The sequence below is a fragment of the Cibotium barometz genome, chromosome 36 (genome assembly GCF_041138505.1).
Source record: "Cibotium barometz isolate CiBa-2024 chromosome 36, ASM4113850v1, whole genome shotgun sequence".
Taxonomy (NCBI): Eukaryota; Viridiplantae; Streptophyta; class Polypodiopsida; order Cyatheales; family Cibotiaceae; genus Cibotium; species Cibotium barometz.
In genome coordinates this window covers 28958231-28975709 of record NC_141081.1, presented here as the reverse complement: position 1 = coordinate 28975709, position 17479 = coordinate 28958231, and the positions used below count along the sequence as shown (strand labels likewise).

At 37.1% G+C, this 17479-nt stretch overlaps 2 protein-coding genes across 2 annotated transcripts in view; both read left to right on the top strand.

The window, feature by feature from the left end:
• The window catches only part of LOC147617746 (uncharacterized), a 277309-nt gene that overhangs the window by 229566 nt on the left and 30264 nt on the right, over window positions 1-17479 (top strand). The window lies entirely within an intron of this gene.
• Window positions 878-1796, top strand: LOC147617748 (18.1 kDa class I heat shock protein-like). The gene is made up of 2 exons (XM_086775565.1): window positions 878-1184; window positions 1302-1796. The coding sequence occupies exons 1-2, from the start codon at window positions 971-973 to the stop codon at window positions 1574-1576; spliced, it is 489 nt and encodes a 162-aa protein (XP_086631691.1). The 5' UTR covers window positions 878-970; the 3' UTR covers window positions 1577-1796.

Sequence of the window (17479 nt, the reverse complement as noted above, 5' to 3'; positions counted from 1 at the left end):
GTAGTCCAACTATAGACCATTTCACCTTTATACTACTAGCATTGATTCTATAGTTGGAGTACACCTACGTCGCCAAGCCCAAGATGACACACCACTGTACGTTTTTTAATAATATTTATGGATGTAATATTATATACTCATTTGAGACCATAATGTTGACAAGAAAAAATGAGAATAAAAGTGACCTGCTCATCAAGTTGGGGCAAGAGAAAATTTTGAAAATTAAAAGGTTTTACTACTACAACCCTTAAAAATTTGCCTACCTTCAACTCAAATTTCAAAATGTAATTTTCAAAAATCTGAAGTTGGATTTACACTAAACCCTAGTTTTTTTTGGAGCACTTTTGCGCCCATCTGGCGCTGAAGAGGAGGACAAGGCAATAGTTGGCTGCCTCTTGCTGCTCTATGAAACAGCTCCTAAGTCGAGGGTAAAACTGTAGCTTGATGTAGATCTCCTTGTGTCTAGATCTCCTCCCCAATCTGAGTCACTCCAACCTTGGAGTCGAACTCGGTCCTTCGTTTCACCTCCAATGTCGTAGAAGAGTCCAAGATCCTTCGTACCCTGCAAATATCGCAAGATCCGCAATACAACGTCCGTTCACATCTTCCCAACATTAGAGGTAGGACGTAGAGGCTTCTAGAACCCTCGGAAAGGACTGTTCGGGAAGCAGGTAGGCCCTCCTCCGCTACTACTACGTTTATAATAAACCTCCACAGAGCGACTCTCCTCATCTCATCGCTCGCGCGCCCCCCTCACAGCAGCTTCTCTCTCTCTCTCTCTCTCTCTCTCTCTCTGCATCTCATCGCATCTCAATTCGCGCGCCCCCCTCACAGCGGTTACATAATATATATACACTCTCTCTCTCTCTCTCTCTGCTGCCTTCACAGCAGTACAGTACAGCAGTACAGTACAACCAGTACAGCAGTACAGTACAACCAGTACAGCAGTACAGTACAGTAGAAGGAAGAAATGGCCCTCTCTTTGTTCGGCCGCAGCAGATCAGGCGAAGATCCCTTCGACCCCATGCTCTTCGATTCGCTCGCCTTCCCGTCTTTCTCTTCCTCTCTGCGCGCCAGCTTCCCGGAGCACCCCAGCTTCGCCCGGGACGTGGCTGCGGTGGCTAATACGCAGGTGGACTGGAAGGAGACCTCGGATTCCCACATCTTCAAGGCCAACCTGCCTGGTAAGGATATCGCCCCCCCGCCCCTTTCCCCCTTCCTCCTCCGTCGCTTTTATCGGAATTGACTGCTCGAATATTCGCATGAGCAAAGTAGTGTGCCCCCGTGTGTGTGCTCTGCAGGTCTGGCCAAGGAGGACGTGAAGGTGCAGGTGGAAGACGGGCGCGTGCTGCAGATCAGCGGCGAGCGCAAGAAGGAGGAGACGGCTTCCTCGGACAGGTGGCACCGCGTAGAGCGGGCGCAGGGCAGCTTCCTTCGACGGTTCCGCCTCCCCGACAACGCCAAGGTGGAGGAGGTGAAGGCGGCCATGGAGAACGGCGTGCTCACCGTCACCGTCCCCAAAGTGCCCCCGCCGGAGCCCAAGTCTGCCGTCAGAAGTGTCCAGAACTCGGGCTGAGAGGAATCGTTCAAAGACACACTCTCTCTCTCTCTCTCTCTCTCTCTCTGGCTATGTATGTGGTCGAGTGATGGTCGTCATGTGTGTTTATATTACAGGGTCCTTCCTGGATGTGTAGTAGAGGGACCAGTTTTGGGTGTTCTTGTAGAAGTTTAAAAAAAAAAAAGAAAGAATGTATGACAACTTCTCTTTTTAAAGAATTGGAAGCTTTTGTCGATAATGTCTATCTAGCTTAGCTTGTTCAACATCACGGACATGTATGATGATTTGTTTTGCTGATGTGTAGCATATATGAATGAGGAGAAAGAGAGAGAGAGAGAGAGAGAGATAGTGAGAGGATGGACTATATGGATGAGGTGGTACATTAAAGGCTATTATACTTGCCTCTTAGCCATGCCACAAAATTTTGAGGAGTTGTCGAGGCTATCTCCAAGTTGTGATAAATATGTAATGGATCTAACTTCCATGAATAATATGATGCTGATCTTGAAGTAGCGATCTTTGATGTAGAGGATGATCTTGGAAGTAGCGATCTATCTTTGATGTAGATGACGTCAAATTGAAATAACTCTTCTTATGTCATAGCAAAACCTATAAGGTGCACTTGGATTGTTCCCAAAGTGCGCGTGGTGGATCTTCTCTCAGTCCTTGCCAATCCATTCAATGTACACTCCTTAATGACCTCATACTATGGTTTGGTACGAGTCTTACTACTCCGTGTTCGCTAGAGCTTGTTTTGTTTGGGCTTTTTTTTTGCATCTTCTTACCTATGTGATAGTTGATATTTATTATTTCCTGAAAACTCAAGGTCGCTTACCTTGGTGGGTACCCAATTGTGTAGTCATGGTACACATGGATCTCCTTGGTCTTCGTGGTAGTATACACATGATTCTCCTTGTTGTGACTCCTCCCTCTCTTTTTATTTGCACAATGTATTTCTAGGTATAGCAACCACAAAAAATCTAAGCCCAAGGATAAACCACCTACGAGTCAACATGTTTCCCTTTAGTACACATTTGTCTTAGCTTAGTTTTGTGTAGCACAATACACATTTGTCTTAGTTTAGTTTTGTGTAGCACAATATGATGGTTCCTATATTTGTCGCGTACATTAATACATTTTAAGTGTACACAAGGCTTGTATATGGATGAGGTGGTACTCTATAGGCTATTTTTGTACTTGCCTCTTCGCCGTGCCACGAAAATTTGAGTTATCATCATCATCTCCAAATTGTGATAGATATCCACTGGATCTAACTCCCATGCGTATAATCATGATTTGGAAGTAGATATCTTTGATGGAGAGGTGGTGTTTTAGTCATCTGTTGAAATAACTCTCATTATTTCATTGTCTATAACACAAGCTGCGTCAAAGATTCTTCCTCTCTCTTAACACAAATTGTTGATCTTCTCTTAACAGGTGATTTTCTTTGGCAATCTAAGCTTTGTGGTGCATTTATTCCTTTGTGCTGATAGTATCATTTCACTTGTTGTGCAAAAGCTATAGGTGACCATCTTGTCATAAGACTTCTCAAAGGCGAGGGCTACTCTACCCATTAAGGAATAAAAGAAGATAAGGGCTACTCTATCAATACAATAATAAAAGAAGAATTTTAGCATGTTGTTGTGGTGGGTATCCAGCATGGGGAGGAAAATCTAGTTGTTTATTGTATAAAAGTGAAGCAAAAGAAAAAAAGCCATTCCCTATAGCATTTCATCAGCCTACAAAGAAAAAGTGAGTTTGATTAACGTTTCTATCTCATGCAAGTCAAAGTTGCATATCTTCTTATTTTTATACAAATACTATAAGATAAATCAAGCAAAATGGCATAAATTAGGATTTGAATTCATTAGAAAGATGGTTCTCTCGACAAAGATGGTCATGTTGAAGTGTGGATCTAGTTTCCTCCTTTCATTCAAGCTTTCCCTTTGAGCTTCTAAATGTGGGATGCCAACAGTTGGAGTGACAACACAATTCATCTTTATCAATTCCAAGCTGATTCTAAAAACTTTAAGAGCTTGGAAATGGGGAAAAAATTTTACAACCTTGTAAGAACACTCCTTTCACAAACAAGTGAATTGTTATGTGTTTTCTAGTATTGGCATAAAAGTTGACAAAAGATAGAGGCCAATCTCCAGCCTTCACTTTCCGCCTTTGTTCAAGTGATAATGGAAATTGAAGGAGGGGTATAGATAATTGAAGGATGTATTTCCAAACTATGTGTTAGGATTGTTCCCAAAGTGAGCGTGGTTGATCATCTCTCAGTGGGTGCTTTTCCTTGCCAATCCATTCAATGTACACTCTTTAATGACCTCATACTATGGTTTGGTACGAGTCTTAATAGTCCGTGTTCGCTAGAGGTTGTTTTGTTTAGGCTTTTTTTTTTTTTGCATCTTCTTACCTATGTGATAGTAGGTATTTATTATTTCCTGAAAGCTCAAGGTCGCTTCCCTTGGGTACCCAATTGTGTAGTCATGGTACACATGGATCTCCTTGGTCTTCATGGTAGTATACACATGATTCTCCATGTTGTGACTCCTCCCTCTCTTTTTTTTTTGCACAATGGTATAGCAACCACAAAAAATGTAAGCCAAAGGATAAACCACCTGCGAGTCAACATGTTTCCCTTTAGTACACATTTGTCTTAGTTTAGTTTTGTGTAGCACAATACACATTTGTCTTAGTTTAGTTTTGTGTAGCACAATATGATGGTTCTTATATTTGTCGCGTACTAATTAGTACATTTTAAGTGTACACAAGGCTTGTATATGGATGAGGTGGTACTCTATAGGCTATTTTTGTACTTGCCTCTTAGTCGTGCCATGAAAATTTGAGTTATCATCATCATCTCCAAATTGTGATAGATATCCACTAGATCTAAATCCCATGCGTATAATCATGATTTGGAAGTAGATATCTTTGATGGAGAGGTGGTGTTTTAGTCATTTGTTGAAATAACTCTCATTATTTTATTGTCTATAACACCAGGTACGTCAAAGTTTCTTCCTCTCTATTAACACAAGTTTAAGATTTGTTGATCTTCTCTTAACAGGTGCTTTTCTTTGGCAATCTAAGCTTTGTGGTGCATGTATTCCTTTGAGCTGAGAATATCATTTAGTACTAGTCTCATTAGGCATTGTTGGCTAAAGGTGGTTGTTTGGGATTCCTTGGCATTTTCTTACCTATGTGGTAGCTATTAATTATTTCTTGAGAGGTCTAGTGTAAGTCAATTTGCTAACTTCTTTTTCAATGTACTTTATTAAAATTTAGTGAATGCAAAGAAACTTAACTAATTTGCACCTAGGACATTCTCATCAGTCATTTGTGATGCTCGAACATTGTTTCGTTGTGATCAAGGATTATAATAATGATTCGTATACTTAATAAGGGATATGAAGAGGTATGATGAACATCCCAAGGTTCAACACTCCATTTTACCTAAACCCCATTCTACTGCCCTTTAAAGGAAGCTTGTATATAAACCAATTGTATGCACCAAAAGAAACCCCTTCACTTGTTGTGCAAAAGCTATAGGTGACCATCTTGTCATAAGACTTCTCAAAGGCGAGGGCTACTCTACCCATTAAGGCGAGGGCTACTCTACCCATTAAGGAATAAAAGAAGATAAGGGCTACTCTATCAATACAATAATAAAAGAAGAATTTTAGCATGTTGTTGTGGTGGGTATCCAGCATGGGGAGGAAAATCTAGTTGTTTATTGTATAAAAGTGAAGCAAAAGAAAAAAAGCCATTCCCTATAGCATTTCATCAGCCTACAAAGAAAAAGTGAGTTTGATTAACGTTTCTATCTCATGCAAGTCAAAGTTGCATATCTTCTTATTTTTATACAAATACTATAAGATAAATAAGGCAAAATGGCATAAATTAGGATTTGAATTCATTAGAAAGATGGTTCTCTCGACAAAGATGGTCATGTTGAAGTGTGGATCTAGCTTCCTCCTTTCATTCAAGCTTTCCCTTTGAGCTTCTAAATGTGGGATGCCAACAGTTGGAGTGACAACACAATTCATCTTTATCAATTCCAAGCTGATTCTAAAAACTTTAAGAGCTTGGAAATGGGGAAAAAATTTTACAACCTTGTAAAAACACTCCTTTCACAAACAAGTGAATTGTAAAAACACTCCTTTCACAAACAAGTGAATTGTTATGTGTTTTCTAGTATTGGCATAAAAGTTGACAAAAGATAGAGGCCAATCTCCAGCCTTCACTTTCCGCCTTTGTTCAAGTGATAATGGAAATTGAAGGAGGGGTATAGATAATTGAAGGATGTATTTCCAAACTATGTGTGAGGATTGTTCCCAAAGTGAGCGTGGTTGATCTTCTCTCAGTGGGTGCTTTTCCTTGCAATCCATTCAATGTACACTCCTTAATGACCTCATACTATGGTTTGGTACGAGTCTTAGTAGTCCGTGTTCGCTAGAGGTTGTTTTGTTTAGGCTTTTTTTTTTTGCATCTTCTTACCTATGTGATAGTAGATATTTATTATTTCCTGAAAGCTCAAGGTCGCTTCCCTTGGGTACCCAATTGTGTAGTCATGGTACACATGGATCTCCTTGGTCTTCATGGTAGTATACACATGATTCTCCTTGTTGTGACTCCTCCCTCTCTTTTTTTTTGCACAATGGTATAGCAACCACAAAAAATGTAAGCCCAAGGATAAACCACCTGCGAGTCAACATGTTTCCCTTTAGTACACATTTGTCTTAGTTTAGTTTTGTGTAGCACAATACACATTTGTCTTAGTTTAGTTTTGTGTAGCACAATATGATGGTTCTTATATTTGTCGCGCACTAATTAGTACATTTTAAGTGTACACAAGGCTTGTATATGGATGAGGTGGTGCTCTATAGGCTATTTTTGTACTTGCCTCTTAGTCGTGCCATGAAAATTTGAGTTATCATCATCATCTCCAAGTTGTGATAGATATCCACTAGATCTATATCCCATGCGTATAATCATGATTTGGAAGTTGATATCTTTGATGGAGAGGTGGTATTTTAGTCATTTGTTGAAATAACTCTCATTATTTCATTGTCTATAACACAAGGTTCGTCAAAGTTTCTTCCTCTCTATTAACACAAGTTTAAGATTTGTTGATCTTCTCTTAACAGGTGCTTTTCTTTGGCAATCTAAGCTTTGTGGTGCATGTATTCCTTTGAGCTAAGAATATCATTTAGTACTAGTCTCATTAGGCATTGTTGGCTAAAGGTGGTTGTTTGGGATTCCCTGGCATTTTCTTACCTATGTGGTAGCTATTAATTATTTCTTGAGAGGTCTAGTGTAAGTCAATTTGCTAACTTCTTTTTCAATGTACTTTATTAAAATTTAGTGAATGCAAAGAAACTTAACTAATTTGCACCTAGGACATTCTCATCAGTCATTTGTGATGCTCGAACATTGTATCCTTGTGATCAAGGATTATAATAATGTTTCGTATACTTAATAAGGGATATGAAGAGGTATGATGAACATCCCAAGGTTCAACACTCCTTTTTACCTAAACCCCATTTGACTGCCCTTTAAAGGAAGCTTGTATATAAACCAATTGTATGCACCAAAAGAAACCCCTTCACTTGTTGTGCAAAAGCTATAGGTGACCATCTTGTCATAAGACTTCTTAAAGGCAAGGGCTACTCTACCCATTAAGGCGAGGGCTACTCTACCCATTAAGGAATAAAAGAAGATAAGGGCTACTCTATCAATACAATAATAAAAGAAGAATTTTAGCATGTTGTTGTGGTGGGTATCCAGCATGGGGAGGAAAATCTAGTTGTTTATTGTATAAAAGTGAAGCAAAAGAAAAAGAAGCCATTCCCTATGGCATTTCATCAGCCTACAAAGAAAAAGTGAGTTTGATTAATGTTTCTATCTCATGCAAGTCAAAGTTGCATATCTTCTTATTTTTATACAAATACTATAAGATAAATCAAGCAAAATGGCATAAATTAGGATTTGAATTCATTAGAAAGATGGTTCTCTCGACAAAGGTTGTCATGTTGAAGTGTGGATCTAGCTTCCTCCTTTCATTCAAGCTTTCCCTTTGAGCTTCTAAATGTGGGATGCCAACAGTTGGAGTGACAACACAATTCATCTTTATCAATTCCAAGCTGATTCTAAAAACTTTAGAGCTTGGAAATGGGGAAAAAATTTTACAACCTTGTAAAAACACTCCTTTCACAAACAAGTGAATTGTTATGTGTTTTCTAGTATTGGCATAAAAGTTGACAAAAGATAGAGGCCAATCTCCAGCCTTCACTTTCCGCCTTTGTTCAAGTGATAATGGAAATTGAAGGAGGGGTATAGATAATTCAAGGATGTATTTCCAAACTATGTGTTAGGATTGTTCCCAAAGTGAGCGTGGTTGATCTTCTCTCAGTGGGTGCTTTTCCTTGCCAATCCATTCAATGTACACTCCTTAATGACCTCATACTATGGTTTGGTACGAGTCTTAGTAGTCCGTGTTCGCTAGAGGTTGTTTTGTTTAGGCTTTTTTTTTTGCATCTTCTTACCTATGTGATAGTAGATATTTATTATTTCTTGAAAGCTCAAGGTCGCTTCCCTTGGGTTCCCAATTGTGTAGTCATGGTACACATGGATCTCCTTGGTCTTCATGGTAGTATACACATGATTCTCCTTGTTGTGACTCCTCCCTCTCTTTTTTTTTGCACAATGGTATAGCAACCACAGAAACTGTAAGCCCAAGGATAAACCACCTGCGAGTCAACATGTTTCCCTTTAGTACACATTTGTCTTAGTTTAGTTTTGTGTAGCACAATACACATTTGTCTTAGTTTAGTTTTGTGTAGCACAATGTGATGGTTCTTATATTTGTCGCGCACTAATTAGTACATTTTAAGTGTACACAAGGCTTGTATATGGATGAGGTGGTACTCTATAGGCTATTTTTGTACTTGCCTCTTAGTCGTGCCATGAAATTTTGAGTTATCATCATCATCTCCAAATTGTGATAGATATCCACTAGATCTATATCCCATGCGTATAATCATGATTTGGAAGTAGATATCTTTTTTGGAGACGTGGTATTTTAGTAATTTGTTGAAATAACTCTCATTATTTCATTGTCTATAACACAAGGTTCGTCAAAGTTTCTTCCTCTCTATTAACACAAGTTTAAGATTTGTTGATCTTCTCTTAACAGGTGCTTTTCTTTGGCAATCTAAGCTTTGTGGTGCATGTATTCCTTTGAGCTGAGAATATCATTTAGTACTAGTCTCATTAGGCATTGTTGGCTAAAGGTGGTTGTTTGGGATTCCTTGGCATTTTTTTACCTATGTGGTAGCTATTAATTATTTCTTGAGAGGTCTAGTGTAAGTCAATTTGCTAACTTCTTTTTCAATGTACTTTATTAAAATTTAGTGAATGCAAAGAAACTTAACTACTTTGCACCTAGGACATTCTCATCAGTCATTTGTGATGTCGAACATTGTATCCTTGTGATCAAGGATTATAATAATGATTCGTATACTTAATAAGGGATATGAAGAGGTATGATGAACATCCCAAGGTTCAACACTCCATTTTACCTAAACCCCATTCGACTGCCCTTTAAAGGAAGCTTGTATATAAACCAATTGTATGCACCAAAAGAAACCCCTTCACTTGTTGTGCAAAAGCTATAGGTGACCATCTTGTCATAAGACTTCTCAAGGGCGAGGACTACTCTACCCATTAAGGAATAAAAGAAGATAAGGGCTACTCTATCAATACAATAATAAAACAAGAATTTTAGCATGTTGTTGTGGTGGGTATCCAGCATGGGGAGGAAAATCTAGTTGTTTATTGTATAAAAGTGAAGCAAAAGAAAAAAAAGCCATTCCCTATAGCATTTCATCAGCCTACAAAGAAAAAGTGAGTTTGATTGACGTTTCTATCTCATGCAAGTCAAAGTTGCATATCTTCTTATTTTTATACAAATACTATAAGATAAATCAAGCAAAATGGCATAAATTAGGATTTGAATTCATTAGAAAGATGGTTCTCTCGACAAAGATGGTCATGTTGAAGTGTGGATCTAGTTTCCTCCTTTCATTCAAGCTTTCCCTTTGAGCTTCTAAATGTGGGATGCCAACAGTTGGAGTGACAACGCAATTCATCTTTATCAATTCCAAGCTGATTCTAAAAACTTTAAGAGCTTGGAAATGGGGAAAAAATTTTACAACCTTGTAAAAACACTCCTTTCACAAACAAGTGAATTGTTATGTGTTTTCTAGTATTGGCATAAAAGTTGACAAAAGATAGAGGCCAATCTCCAGCCTTCACTTTCCGCCTTTGTTCAAGTGATAATGGAAATTGAAGAAGGGGTATAGATAATTGAAGGATGTATTTCCAAACTATGTGTTAGGATTGTTCCCAAAGTGAGCGTGGTTGATCTTCTCTCAGTGGGTGCTTTTCCTTGCCAATCCGTTCAATGTACACTCCTTTATGACCTCATACTATGGTTTGGTACGAGTCTTAGTAGTCCGTGTTCGCTAGAGGTTGTTTTGTTTACGCTTTTTTTTTTGCATCTTCTTACCTATGTGATAGTAAATATTTATTATTTCCTGAAAGCTCAAGGTCGCTTCCCCTTGGGTACCCAATTGTGTAGTCATGGTACACATGGATCTCCTTGGTCTTCATGGTAGTATACACATGATTCTCCTTGTTGTGACTCCTCCCTCTCTTTTTATTTGCACAATGGTATAGCAACCACAAAAAATGTAAGGCCAAGAATAAACCACCTGCGAGTCAACATGTTTCCCTTTAGTACACATTTGTCTTAGTTTAGTTTTGTGTAGCACAATACACATTTGTCTTAGTTTAGTTTTGTGTAGCAAAATATGATGGTTCTTATATTTGTCGCGTACTAATTAGTACATTTTAAGTGTACACAAGGCTTGTATATGGATGAGGTGGTACTCTATAGGCTATTTTTGTACTTGCCTCTTAGTCGTGCCATGAAAATTTGAGCTATCATCATCATCTCCAAATTGTGATAGATATCCACTAGATCTGAATCCCATGCGTATAATCATGATTTGGAAGTAGATATCTTTGATGGAGAGGTGGTGTTTTAGTCATTTGTTGAAATAACTCTCATTATTTCATTGTCTATAACACAAGGTACGTCAAAGTTTCTTCCTCTCTATTAACACAAGTTTAAGATTTGTTGATCTTCTCTTAATAGGTGCTTTTCTTTGGCAATCTAAGCTTTGTGGTGCATGTATTCCTTTGAGCTGAGAATATCATTTAGTACTAGTCTCATTAGGCATTGTTGGCTAAAGGTGGTTGTTTGGGATTCCTTGGCATTTTCTTACCTATGTGGTAGCTATTAATTATTTCTTGAGAGGTCTAGTGTAAGTCAATTTGCTAACTTCTTTTTCAATGTACTTTATTAAAATTTAGTGAATGCAAAGAAACTTAACTAATTTGCACCTAGGACATTCTCATCAGTCATTTGTGATGTCGAACATTGTATCCTTGTGATCAAGGATTATAATAATGATTCGTATACTTAATAAGGGATATGAAGAGGTATGATGAACATCCCAAGGTTCAACACTCCATTTTACCTAAACCCCATTCGACTGCCCTTTAAAGGAAGCTTGTATATAAACCAATTGTATGCACCAAAAGAAACCCCTTCACTTGTTGTGCAAAAGCTATAGGTGACCATCTTGTCATAAGACTTCTCAAAGGCGAGGGCTACTCTACCCATTAAGGAATAAAAGAAGATAAGGGCTACTCTATCAATACAATAATAAAAGAAGAATTTTAGCATGTTGTTGTGGTGGGTATCCAGCATGGGGAGGAAAATCTAGTTGTTTATTGTATAAAAGTGAAGCAAAAGAAAAAAAAGCCATTCCCTATAGCATTTCATCAACCTACAAAGAAAAAGTGAGTTTGATTAATGTTTCTATCTCATGCAAGTCAAAGTTGCATATCTTCTTATTTTTATACAAATACTATAAGATAAATCAAGCAAATTGGCATAAATTAGGATTTGAATTCATTAGAAAGATGGTTCTCTCGACAAAGATGGTCATGTTGAAGTGTGGATCTAGTTTCCTCCTTTCATTCAAGCTTTCCCTTTGAGCTTCTAAATGTGGGATGCCAACAGTTGGAGTGACAACACAATTCATCTTTATCAATTCCAAGCTGATTCTAAAAACTTTAAGAGCTTGGAAATGGGGAAAAAATTTTACAACCTTGTAAAAACACTCCTTTCACAAAATTTTACAACCTTGTAAAAACACTCCTTTCACAAACAAGTGAATTGTTATGTGTTTTCTAGTATTGGCATAAAAGTTGACAAAAGATAGAGGCCAATCTCTAGCCTTCACTTTCCACCTTTGTTCAAGTGATAATGGAAATTGGAGGGGTATAGATAATTGAAGGATGTATTTCCAAACTATGTGTTAGGATTGTTCCCAAAGTGAGCGTGGTTGATCTTCTCTCAGTGGGTGCTTTTCCTTGCCAATCCGTTCAATGTACACTCCTTTATGACCTCATACTATGGTTTGGTACGAGTCTTAGTAGTCCATGTTCGCTAGAGGTTTTTTTGTTTACGCTTTTTTTTTGCATCTTCTTACCTATGTGATAGTAGATATTTATTATTTCCTAAAAGCTCAAGGTCGCTTCCCCTTGGGTACCCAATTGTGTAGTCATGGTACACATGGATCTCCTTGGTCTTCATGGTAGTATACACATGATTCTCCTTGTTGTGACTCCTCCCTCTCTTTTTATTTGCACAATGGTATAGCAACCACAAAAAATGTAAGGCCAAGAATAAACCACCTGCGAGTCAACATGTTTCCCTTTAGTACACATTTGTCTTAGTTTAGTTTTGTGTAGCACAATACACATTTGTCTTAGTTTAGTTTTGTGTAGCACAATATGATGGTTCTTATATTTGTCGCGTACTAATTAGTACATTTTAAGTGTACACAAGGCTTGTATATGGATGAGGTGGTACTCTATAGGCTATTTTTGTACTTGCCTCTTACTCGTGCCATGAAAATTTGAGTTATCATCATCATCTCCAAATTGTGATAGATATCCACTAGATCTAAATCCCATGCGTATAATCATGATTTGGAAGTAGATATCTTTGATGGAGAGGTGGTGTTTTAGTCATTTGTTGAAATAACTCTCATTATTTCATTGTCTATAACACAAGGTACGTCAAAGTTTCTTCCTCTCTATTAACACAAGTTTAAGATTTGTTGATGGGGGAAAAAATTTTACAACCTTGTAAAAACACTCCTTGGAAATGGGGAAAAAATTTTACAACCTTGTTAAAACACTCCTTTCACAAACAAGCGAATTGTTATGTGTTTTCTAGTATTGGCATAAAAGTTGACAAAAGATAGAGGCCAATCTCCAGCCTTCACTTTCCGCCTTTGTTCAAGTGATAATGGAAATTGAAGGAGGGGTATAGATAATTAAAGGATGTATTTCCAAACTATGTGTTAGGATAGCCCGCAAGCTATGATATTATTTGGATTACTAGTCCTCACCATTGTGATCCCATTATAGGAAAATGAGTCTTTTTTTTTAAAGGTTTGTTATGGTGGAGAATTGATCATGAATGAATGTTGGCTAGCTTCTTGGATGCTTCCTGTAAGGTTCCTCCCTCGAACTTTGGAGATATAAAGGTGTAAGAACCTTCCCTTTAGTTTTTGTAATCATCTCCCAATTCAGAGTACAAGAAAACATTGTTTTTCCTTGTTTTGGCCTAGAGAGAGAAAATGTTATAGAGAGAGATGATACAAATTTGAGATATTTTTGGATACAAAGTTTCTCCTAAAATCTAAGATGAATTCCCTTGAAACAGAAGTTCAAAAAAGAATTTTCTAATGTGTATTAGAAATTAGCTGAATATATGTATTGGAGACCTTAGCCTAAGGGTCCACATTTTCAGAAACTTTCGATTAAGGTCCAAATAAGGTTCTAAAGGGCCAATAGTGTTGGGATAACAAAAATACAAAGAATAAAATAAAATATCCCAAAAATGAGTAAATGCTCACATAAGATGAAGAGTTGACCAAGTATTGGGTTTAAAGACGGTAAAAGACGTCATCTCTCTCTGTCACACACACTCAGACGCTAAATGGCATACCTTGTGTAAAATTAAGGTTTATTAGTAAAAAAATCAATTTTTGACACCTCACTAAAAGGAAGGAAAGGACTCATCAATTTTTCATCATTGCCTTGCATTTTAAATTCAAAAAATGAGATATTTATATCTCTCCTCCCTCCTTAAACTGGATCAAAAAGTGAGCCAAATTGCTCCAGAAATTATCCAAAGTAGATCAAACTAAAGCTAGAAGCCCCTAGTTCCGAGTTGGACTTGGTTAGTGGCCTCCCTCACCTATAAATAGACCCTCATTCCTTTGTATTTTCATCTTTGAGTAATTACATGCCAGTATTATCTTCATTTTAGTGTAATTCTATTATCCCTCTATTTTGCCTCTACTTTTGGAAGATTTGGAGCTTCACAATTCTCCATCCTCTCTTAGAGATTACCCTCCCCAACCCAAAGATTTCTTTGTGGGCTTCACTTCTTTCTTTAAAGAATCAAGCCAAAATCAAAGGTAGGCCTTAATCCAACGGTTTCTCTATCTTCTCAATGGTTATCTCCTTCCCAACCCCTCTAATGCTTGGGAAGCTTTCAATTGAATGGTTTTTTCTTAAAATCAAGCTTTCTAATGATTCATAATGTTTAAATGGTTTAATTCTAATCTTTATGCTTAATTAGTATTTTTATATTTAAATCTCTCTTTTTGTAAAGATTAATCATCTTTATGGTTAGATCCTTGTTAGAAGGATGGTTCTTAATGATAAACCCATTATCTTAAACAAAAGTCTAGGCTTGACAAGCTAGAGAAAAAGATTAGATATTTTTATGATTTTAATGTAGTTAAAAATTATGATTAATTTCTTTAAGCTTGTTTATGATTAATAAAATCATATTAATTTATTTTAAGTTGAAGATGGTTATGCTAATTTTTTTGGAAATGAGGAATGGATATTTAAGAATAATCAAGAGATGTAATTATAATTATGCTTGTTATTATGATTATAAGTATGTTATTTTAGTTTCAAAGAGGAGTTCTTATCGTATTTCAATTATGAATATTCTTTTAAAGTTAGAAAATTAAACATTCTTAGAAGTTGCAGCGAAGCTATGGCAAAATTTTCCAGAAAAAAGATAAATCTTATTTTTATGCATAAATTTAATAAAGCAAAAAGAGGAATTCCCATCATAATCTAGGCATAGACATTTTTATGCTAAAAGAATGATTTTTGTTATATTTATGGAAAATAATTTTATAATATTTTTCCATAATTATTTAAATAGAGAAAATAGGAGTTTTTGTTATATTTATCTATATATATGTACATGCATAAATAAATTTTATGCTAAAAGTGGAGTTTTGAGCATTATTCAATAGTCAGAAAAATAAAGAAGATTATGCACAAATTTTATAAAATCATTCAATTTATGAGAATTATGAAAATGATTCATTTAAATAAATGGGTTAGTGTTTATACTAAAAGAGTAAATGTGAGTATAATTGATTTTGTAAATTCCATGAATCTTTTATTCAAAAAGAAGAATATTGAGCATATTTTATTTTGAGAAATTTGAGAAGGAATGTGAAAATATTCATATGAATGCATCGAGAAAACATGGATAATTCTTAATCAGAAATAAGAATGATGTGAATGGATGTGAATAGATGTAGGAATGATGTGAATGGATGTGAATGGATATAGGAATGATGTGAATGGATGTAGGAATAATGTGAATGGATGTGAGTGGATGTAGGAATGATGTGAGTGGATATGAGTGGATGTAGAAATGATGTGAGTGGATGTAAGAATGATTTGAATGGATGTAAGAATGATGTGAATGGATGTGACCTCTTCTTGCCACCTCGCACTTGCTGACATGTGCCACATCATAGAATTGTCACATAAGCCATAATAGTGCCACATGTCAAGAGAATGCCACGTGTTATGCATGCATGTGACACATGGCACCTCCTTCCCACCTCCCCATTTTTTTCAAAAACATATGTTTGAAAAAGTTAATTTAGTAATTTAGAGAAATATAATATAAAATTTTAAATAATAAAATATAAAAATAATAATTTTTTTAATTTAATATTTCTTGAAAATATTTTGTGTAGAATAAACTTTTGAATAAAATTATAAAAAAAATACATTATAAAAAAATAAATTTATAATTATAAAATAAAAGATATAGTAATGATAAATATTTAGACTTGTTAATAAATATTATTAATAATATTGATTTTTAAGTGGATAATAGTTTATCTTTAATTATCTTTATGTTTATCTTAATTATCCAATCAATCTTAGATAGGAAATCCAATGAGATTTGAAGTGGATAACCTATTTTTCCTATATAATCACACATCTCTAGTACTATCCCATACTTATCTCTAGTACTATCCCATCATTGAGCCTTTATAATTTTTACTCTCTTAGCTTCCTTGAGAATGGGTTCTCAAAGTCGTAGGAGTCAGAAACGTGATAAGACTAGACTCCCCCTCGTACACCAAGCTCAAGAGGAGGAGAGGAAAAGGGTAGCTCTTGAGAGAAAGAGAGAGTAGACAGCACGTCAACGAGCCTTGCTCCTCCTCTTCCACTTCCTCTCCCTCCGCCCTCTTCCTCCCCACTACCCCTTAGTTTAGATAATCCACATGAACCCACCCTTCCTGAGTCCCCTTCTCTTCTACAACATGAACCCACCCCCTTCCTTTGGGCACCCATCGTGTGGATAGGAAAGAACTATCAAAGTCAGGGGCACATTATCGTGCCCATGCAATCTTCCATTCCTATTTCAAAGACCTCATGCCTTCATCACAAGCATGCGTGCTTGATGCTTTGATCGATCTGCCCAACATGGCCAACTGCAAGGCGCTTTCCAACATTGGAGGTTGAAGAGAGAGGAGAGCTAGCATGGCGGTGCTACAAAGTGTTCGTCATTCCTATATAGTTAACAAGAAGAGGAACTCTGCGTACGCTTTAGCTGCTCGACGAGTTATTGTGACAGCCATAAGTAGCTCCCAAATGAAGGGTAAGGTGAGCACCACAAGCACTTAGAGTTAGGTCTATTAGATGACAAAGTTTAGATGCCAATGAGGTTGGTGCTTTGTGGGCGAGTAGTGGTCGTGTAGCTAGGCATGATCGCCTACTAGATGAAACCACTTGAGCCTTGATAGAAAGTTTTTGGAAGGAGAATTGTCGTGCCTCGCGAGTTTTCAAGAAAGCTTTGCGTAAGAGAGTGACAAGAGGAGTGTTCATGAGCACGGTGCTTGCTTTCTTGAAATGACCCAAACAGAGTTGTATTCTCAGTTTGTGGCATCGTATCTAGAGCTTAAAATTGGGCAAAGGTCATTTGAGGGGTGTAAGCCTTGGTTTGTGAGGTACTCACGTCAGCGTGACACATGTTGTTGTCGCTACCATGTTGAGTTCAAACTTTTTTATGATGTGTTCTGTTCTCTTAGTGGACATAGAGAGTTGCCTCGTAGTCCTCGTGATTTCATCCACTCTCTTTTGTGTGCACGCACGGAGGATGCCCAGTTCCATAGGATCCCTTGTGTGGAGAGCAATTGCACATCATGTGGTTCACTTCCACATCTACAAAGGAATAGACTACTATCTGATGAGCTGCACTAAGCCAAAGTGCATCCTTGACCAAGATACAGTGGATGATCATGGGTTTTCTTTTGACGCCCATAGCATGATTGTGGTAGGCCGGTTCTACCAGCAGATTCAACTTCATTGGGGGAGTCTAGTGTGGAAGTGGGAGCTAGAGGCATTTCAGTTCTCTCATCTAGTGGTTGCCTA